This window comes from Siniperca chuatsi, linkage group LG2 (assembly GCF_020085105.1).
Source record: "Siniperca chuatsi isolate FFG_IHB_CAS linkage group LG2, ASM2008510v1, whole genome shotgun sequence".
NCBI lineage: Eukaryota > Metazoa > Chordata > Actinopteri > Centrarchiformes > Sinipercidae > Siniperca > Siniperca chuatsi.
In genome coordinates, this window is record NC_058043.1 from 33,991,687 (window position 1) to 33,999,370 (window position 7,684).

The 7,684-nt window shown below is 39.6% G+C and overlaps 1 protein-coding gene across 2 annotated transcripts in view; it reads right to left on the reverse strand.

The window, feature by feature from the left end:
* Positions 1-6,245, reverse strand: part of hdac11 (histone deacetylase 11) — a 37,128-nt gene extending 30,883 nt beyond the window's left edge. Inside the window, exons 1-5 of one of the 2 annotated variants that reach the window (XM_044169783.1) lie at positions 5,844-6,245; positions 5,023-5,082; positions 4,767-4,915; positions 2,778-2,878; positions 1,658-1,774 (exon numbers count right to left, since the gene is read on the reverse strand). In XM_044169783.1, the coding sequence (XP_044025718.1) occupies positions 1,658-1,774; positions 2,778-2,878; positions 4,767-4,915; positions 5,023-5,057 (402 nt within the window). In that variant the 5' untranslated portion in view covers positions 5,058-5,082; positions 5,844-6,245. The other variant, XM_044169775.1, reaches the window with a different exon arrangement.
* Positions 6,246-7,684: the final 1,439 nt, after the last annotated feature.

A 7,684-nucleotide genomic window follows, 5' to 3' on the forward strand; every position in this document is an offset into this window, starting at 1 on the left:
GCCCACTCCTGTTCTCCCTTTAACACTCTCTTGACTCAGTCATCACACCGCATTCATTTTTCTACCACTGCAAAGCAGACAATACTTGGCTGGACTTTCCCTTCGTCTCCTCTGACATAATGACAGGTTCAAGAACTTCTACATGACGGGTTTATCTCTCCAAATGCATGTTGTCTCACCACTGCAAGATCAATCTGGTTGCTTTTCGTCTCTGGGAAATACTGCACTCTAAAAGATAAAAGATCTCTCCATTACGATTAATGAAAACCCAGCTAATACCTGCACCATTTGTCAAACACTTCGGTGTGATCCTCGTCAAACTGTCATTCATCATCCTACTGATTTGCTTTATGATCAGATAATACCCAGTCTCAACAGGAGCCTGAGAAGGTCCTGAGAAGAAAGAGTATTTCCACCCCCCCACCCTCCATGAGTGATAAAGCAGTGTATGGTGGGCAACAGCCCAGCAAATGTAAATTCTACGGAGCTCAACACTTCACTACCAGCACAGTGATCCATGTGCTGGACTGATGCAGATTTGCAGGGGTGCTGCACACTCGGCCCGCTCTGCAAAATACAGATCCAGGGGGATGAAATTAGGCAATAACTGTAATACTATAGTCAGACACAAAGAGCAATGTGCCGAATATCTACTAAGCTACTGAAATGTATCTAATTTACAAGGTCAATTTTATAATTTTTATAATTCTATAAAATGAATAAAAGATTAGTTTCATAAGAAGTAAAGACACAGATTTCTTTGAAATTATAGCCTTGTTGTAGAATGGAATAGCAACAGGAAAGTTAAAGAGTATGATGAGATATTGAGTTATAGTTCATCTCTTAAAGGCAGAATAAGTAGGATTTGTCGGTTGCTGTTTGTAAACACATGATTCAAAGTTGGCCCCTCCTCCTGGCTCAGAGCGAGAGAGAGAGCTAGAGAATGAATGAAGAGAGGGAGAGGCGTTAGCGAGAACAAAGCAGTGAATCAGAGAAATAAAACGTTATTTCCCGATTGTTTCACGGCGGTTACGTTCTAAAGCACAGATAAAATCGCCCACACCTCCGCACAACCCTGCGGAAGGAGCCAGCATCTACGACACAGACAGAGAGCAGAGAGTCCCGGCCTCACAGCCTGCGCGCTGCACACCACTGCCCAAAGGCTGACGCCCAGAAACAGAAAAAAAAAAAATAAATACAGGCAGAGGGCAGAGTCTCTGCAGATACAGAAACCACACCCACTTCTAGTGGGTCATAAGTGATGACTGAGAGGGATTATTTTTGTATGAGTCTATACTTTGTTTTTTTAAGGAAAATTCTACTTATTCTGTCTTTAATATTTAAGGAATAAAATAAAATCTGTTTTGTGGAAATGCCTTTAAATTCTGTATTTGATGGTAAATTATGACGCTGGCTGAGTGCTGGGAGCTGCATGTGTGATCTGTGATGCACCTGCAGAGCTTGTATTATTTGACAAAGGTAACAAAGACAGTAGTGGATTACATCATTATTTGATACTGATACACTACAAAACATCATGTATATTTATTCCGCTGAAAAATGAGGATGGATAGTAGGAAGATAGGTAAAATATATTAATATTATCAGCTACAACAATGATGCTGCATGAAGAGGAAAGAGGCTCCCAGATACATACCATAATTGTTCCTCCAGTCTGTGTCCGCAAAGGCCTCAGCACTTTCCGCTGTACCAGGAAATTAGGCAGAAACAGGAGAGGTGGGATTTCTGTGATTGCTGCCACCACCAGAGACCACTAAAGTGAAAAAGAGCACAATTAGACCTTTTTCTTTGAAATGACTCCATCACTTATAAGGCAAATAAAACCACAGATGGACCTCAGTTGACTGAAAAGCACAGAAACCCAAACAGGAGGTAAAAAACACATAATGTTGTGTGTCCACCAGGGTTTGGGTATAAAGGTGTCGAAAAGCTGGCTAAAGAAAGACATAATAATGATGATAGTGGACTTAGGCTTGGGCCTCGACTCTCACATGAAAACAGGACAGCACAGAATAATGCAAATTCACGGGAGAGTACTGAGGTACCTCTCTTGAGCCCTCCAAGATTTGGTTCTGCATGCAGTAGAAGGGAGAAAGTCTTTGAACATGATAGAACTACTGTTATCAGCTTTACTTTTCCTGCAGCAAACACTCCTTTATGAGAGATTTACAACCACATCTCATTATTTCCATATCACTGACGGTATGAAATGGCCACAAACAACTGAACTTCGGCCTCCCATATCCACTCTGGAAGGGAAAAAACAACTGTGGATCCTAATCAACTCCTAGGGCTGATAAATTAAAAGTCCAAAAACCCTTATTGCCTCAAAGGACTCAGAGAGGTGCTATCATGTGAATATGCTTGACATGATTGATTTGATTGAGGACTAATTCCCCTATAGGATAATCCACTGCATTTTGATGAGAACTCTGCTCTGTTGTGTCACCTCCTGCATTACAACATGAAAATGTCAAAGGAATATGTAGCAGAGAAAATCCCAGACAACAGGCTGTTTGGTTTGAGTCACATTAATGCTATTATTAAATGTGAACACATGGTAACATTTCCTTTTAATAACAAATCAATTTAAAATCCTGATATATCCTTCAGCTCCTCGGTACTACTAAGCGATGCATGTAATACACAGAGGAGATGTAGAAGAAAAGCAAGATGTGAAGAGATGAAGAACATGCCATGCTGTCATAATGAGAGATGCACTAAAGGTTGGCAGTGTTGAGGAAAAACAAAGTGACCTTTAATCTGTTGAGGTAGCGTTTGGTGTGAACCACCAGCAGATCCTCTTCAGTAGCTTCACGGGCTTCCACGATGTTCCCATCAGTGATGAACTGCTCCTCTGAGACAAAGGCATTGTGTGATTAGAGTCAAATAGGTCAAACAGGCTTGAGACATGAAAATATGACAATATGATGCTGTTGTTACATGAAAAACTATAAAATAAACATTCATACTAGAGTTGGAGTTTTTACAACTTTTGTACTACACAATTTTCTTGACACTAATGTTGCATTTAAAAAAAAAAAATCTATATTCTAACTTCCAAGTAGGAAAAACACTAAACTGTCCAGTCCTACAACAGTTTCAGCCAATCTATCTCATGGAGTTGAACACAAGAAACAATACCGTGTCCTCAGTTTGGTATTAAGTGGGTGTGTGTTTTATTGAAATACCACTGCTGACCCAAGATGATCCGCCATTGCTGTAAAAAAGAAAAAGTCCATTGGAGAGAACGTTTATTATTGAGAATTGTGTATTGTTTATTTTGTTTATTATGATTGTATAGTTTGTGTTAATATGCTTTGGCAACGTTGTATTGTATGCAGCCGCGCCAATAAAGCCACTTGAATTGAAATTTAATTTTACGCAACTCTCTCTCTACAGCAGAGAGTAGGCTACAGCAGCTAGGAGTAAAACCTAAGAAGCTCCAAGAAAAGTGTCTGACGCTCCAGATAAAAAAGAAACTCAGCGTTCAGAGGAAGGATCACTGTCAGACACAGATGACACGTTACTGCTCTTGGACAGGTTGGTAAAATATTTGGAGTAGGCTGTGCAGCTGTTACATTGACTCCACCTAAATAATGGATTCTTGAACTGTGGAAATGTCTGTGTATTTTTGAAACTATTTCTGAACACGAGCCTGGAGCTCACTGTAGGCGTACATCATCAGCACGCGTCGACAGTGTTTGTGTAATTACTCTCACTGCCAGAAGGGGGAGACAAAAGTTCCCAATTCACGCTTTAAGATGCAATATAACCATTTGGATCAATGTGCTGAACATGAATTTGAATTTTTATCATCCTATTTAAAGTACTTCAGTAAATATTGCAATATATTGATATTGAGATAATGGTGCGATTATTATCATATGAATCGTGGCCATATAAAATGCCCCCTAACTACACTATAACAGACAACTCATTGCAGTAACTTGCAGTAAAAAATGTGATTCTTGCAAGACACTTGTATCTTCCAAGAAGCAGTTGCAGTAGTCTACACTCATCGTACACTGCACGTGCTTCACAGCAGTATGACTTTTAACATGATTATAATGTTACAATAGGTATGGTTTTGAATTTTAGTGTCACATACGTTACATGTAGACTATTTTTAGCTGCTCCATTGTAGGACAGTTTTTTTTTTCTTGGACCACTGGAACAGAGAAAGGCTGTTACACTCTACTCTCGTAAAAACAATTCAGCCTCTGACTGTGAATGTAACACAGAGGGCTCATTAAAATCTATTACACAATAAGTTCCTTTGTATGATATTCTAAATATGCTGGTTAAATCTGCAATATCATCCACTTTTTCTCCAATTCTCGCAAGGGTAAGGTTTTCCTCTGTCAGCAGAGGCTCAGATCTTTATTTGCACTCTTAACTTCTAAACATTTTGCGAATTCATTAAGCTGTGGAAGGCACTTTCTATAGCAGAGACAGTCCACGGTGCAATATGACAACAGCTTGGTGTGAAGTCGCGCCACTTGGCCAGCGACTGTTTTCCCTCTGCTGGGCCTCATCTACTGCACCTGCACAGACGCCCACAGGGATTTCTGTCTCATTATCTGTCCTCTATTGCTCTGCTTTTCCCCTCTCCAGCAAATCTCACCTCTCCACTCTTTGTTCTTTACCACTCTTTGCCTCTCTAACCCCCTCTGAGTGATTCCATATACATCAGCTTGGGGAGATGTCCTCCCCATGTGCCACTCTGCTCCTCATTCTCTTACCTTTCAAGAAGTGAATGACTTTCCCCCACTTCCCTGCATCAAATGGATGCAGCTTTTCAAGGCCCATGAAGGTGATGTTGTAGTCTGGGTGGTACACAATGGGCAGACATGTTCGAGGGATGCTGGTGTACAACTCAGTGCGGTGAGAGCTGAAAGAGCAAAGTCAAACTGGTGTTCAGCACAACACTGCTGCATTACATTTAGGTGAAGTGATTTCGCCACTGGAACTATCATGCTGTTTGTCAGGGCTGCTCACCTCCTTTTCCCTTCATTATCTTCTTTGTGAGACATGTCTTTCAGGCATTGCTACTTTCGTCTGGGGACAAAAGTGAAGATTACCAACTGACATTGAAATTAATTCACTTGTAGCCTATACATATTTACAGTAACTCTCAGAACACAAGTAATTCTGATTAAAAATACGATTTTAAAAAATGCTTTCATTTAACAACTTAGTGTGTAGAAATAACATTCTATCCACGTTACTGCACAGGCAAAAATGGGGAATAAACTACATAAATCAAGAGAGTCTCATTTGTCGCACATGCGCACTGACATGTACACATTTCCAAAGACGCAACGGCATGAGGAAATGTGTCAGCGGACACACACAGCCTCCAAGCCTGTAAAGATTTGGCCAAGCTCATTTTAGAGTTTGTTTTCAACGCAGCTGCCGCCTGAAACAACCTGCAACTGTTCCAGAGGACAGAAACTAGCAACGGCCGATGTGACTCACCTGCTAATGTCTGCGGAACAACGCTGGTCACCGAACAGCTGCTGGAAGTAAAAACCACTGGAGACTAAAGAGTCAGCGTATGTCCTTCCCGACAGAATTTAGCTTGAGTTATTTGTCAGTAGCTAACTGAAAATAAACGTATTTTCTTGACAGTGTTTCTTTGACATCACAGTATCACGTTCCCTCCTGTTCCACCGCTACGTAGAAAACGTACGTAGAATGCGCGAGCTCCGTCAGTTACGTCCTTAGCGCACACGTAGGATTTAAAGCAGAAGAAACGTAACTCTAAAAAGCTTTCACTTTCTTCTTATTTTGCCCTGTTCTTCCTGAAGTATACTTACCGTGTTGCTGATATACCGGACACTGGACACGAGATCCTGCTCCGTGTACACTTTGTTTCAAAGCAGATAAAACCGTTGAGTACTTTTTTACTTGTGTCCTTTTGTTATGTAGCAGCGGGTTGACACAAGGACCTGCTTGTCTCTTAACAGAGCAGATATCCCTGTTTTTGAATGCACCATACACGATGATAAATTACAGATATGAGTCTCAGATGTAGTCCATTTAATAGTATTGCTGGTTAAATGTCATATCCACTTATGCAAATGTATACTTTACTAATGACTTTAAATTATTTTTTTAATTGCTTCCAAAATACAACTTAGAGTTTGCCTCATGTCTCAGTTGCTCTTATTTTGATTATGTTAAATGCTTATTTTATCTGCCGCCTATACTTGTTCATTGTGAAATTCTTCTATTATTCTTCTATTATTGTTTTGTTGTTGTTTAAGCATATACAATAAATGAATAATTTAAATAAAATTAATTTAATTATATCCAGTGATGGAAGTATCCACAGTGTAAAAATACTGCATGAAAGTTTGGCATTTAAAATTGCAGTACAGAAGAGTTATCAGCAAAATGTACTTATGTATCAAAGGTAATAGTAATTATGCACAATGGCCTATTTCAGAGTGTTATATAATATACATATATTATTGGAGCTGGGTGGAGCTACGCTGGGAATTATGTGAGGTCACCACTCTCAGCGTACCAACAGGGATGATAACGTTATCCCGCCTTAAGAGGTGCAACTAGAGGTCTAATCAGGGAAACAGGTGAAAACCCCGGTGTGAGTAGACCATGGGTGTCAGCCTTTACTTTCTTTCCAGTAGTTTGATAGAAAACAATGCATCCAATTTATGACATTTATATAGAGGCTACTAATCTGTATTAAATGAGCAATTATAGAGCTTGTAATATTTGTAAGTTATCTAATCAATTTACTTTCCCACCCCTGCATATTTTTCTCTCATATTCTATTTTGCGTGTCCTTGCACTGTTACAGCACTTTTGCAGGTTGCAGAACAAGACCGTTTCTCCAGTTCGAGTTCCACCTTATGTCAGAATGTGCAGCAAGGGAAAAATAAAATAAAATACTTTTACTTCAGCAACACACCAGATCTTCCCACAGGGATTAATAGTTTCATTTGATCTGATCTCAGTATGTGCAATTCCCCCTAATAACTCCACTGAACGCTGTTATGTAACAGTGAAACATGAATTCTCACACACACACACACACCAGTGTTTCCACCACTGCAATGCAGGCACTGACAGCCAAAATGTTACCTGTAATTCCTGGGAACTGGATGACTGTAATCCCGCCTATTGGCAACTGAAGAGGCAGACATCTATAAATAGCATATGTTAATGCTTGTGTATGGTAATAGAGACGGTGCCTCTGAAGTGAGGAGAGGCGTGATCTCTCCGCTGGGTTGGAAATCTCACAGAACTCTAGAAAAACTCAGTTATACTGTGCCTGTCTGTAGTATTTCACAGTGAAATAACAGTGACTTACCTGTAGTATATTTTTAACTCCTGTTCAGTCCCTGCACTGTGTCTGAAGAATACTGCATACAGATTGCTGGGATGTTTGTATACTGTACTATATTAAGAAACATTTGCTTTCAGGAGCACATCCTGCCATAATCACCAAGACTGGAGGACAAAAAGACATCATAGCAAGTTATATTATATTGTTATATATTATTATATATACACACTTAGGAACAATTTATCAATGAGGACTTGAGTTTCAATATAATTATCTGTAAAAAAAAATAAAAATAGAAAATTATGACACTATTTCATGGATCATTTATTTAGTCTGTTTTAATAT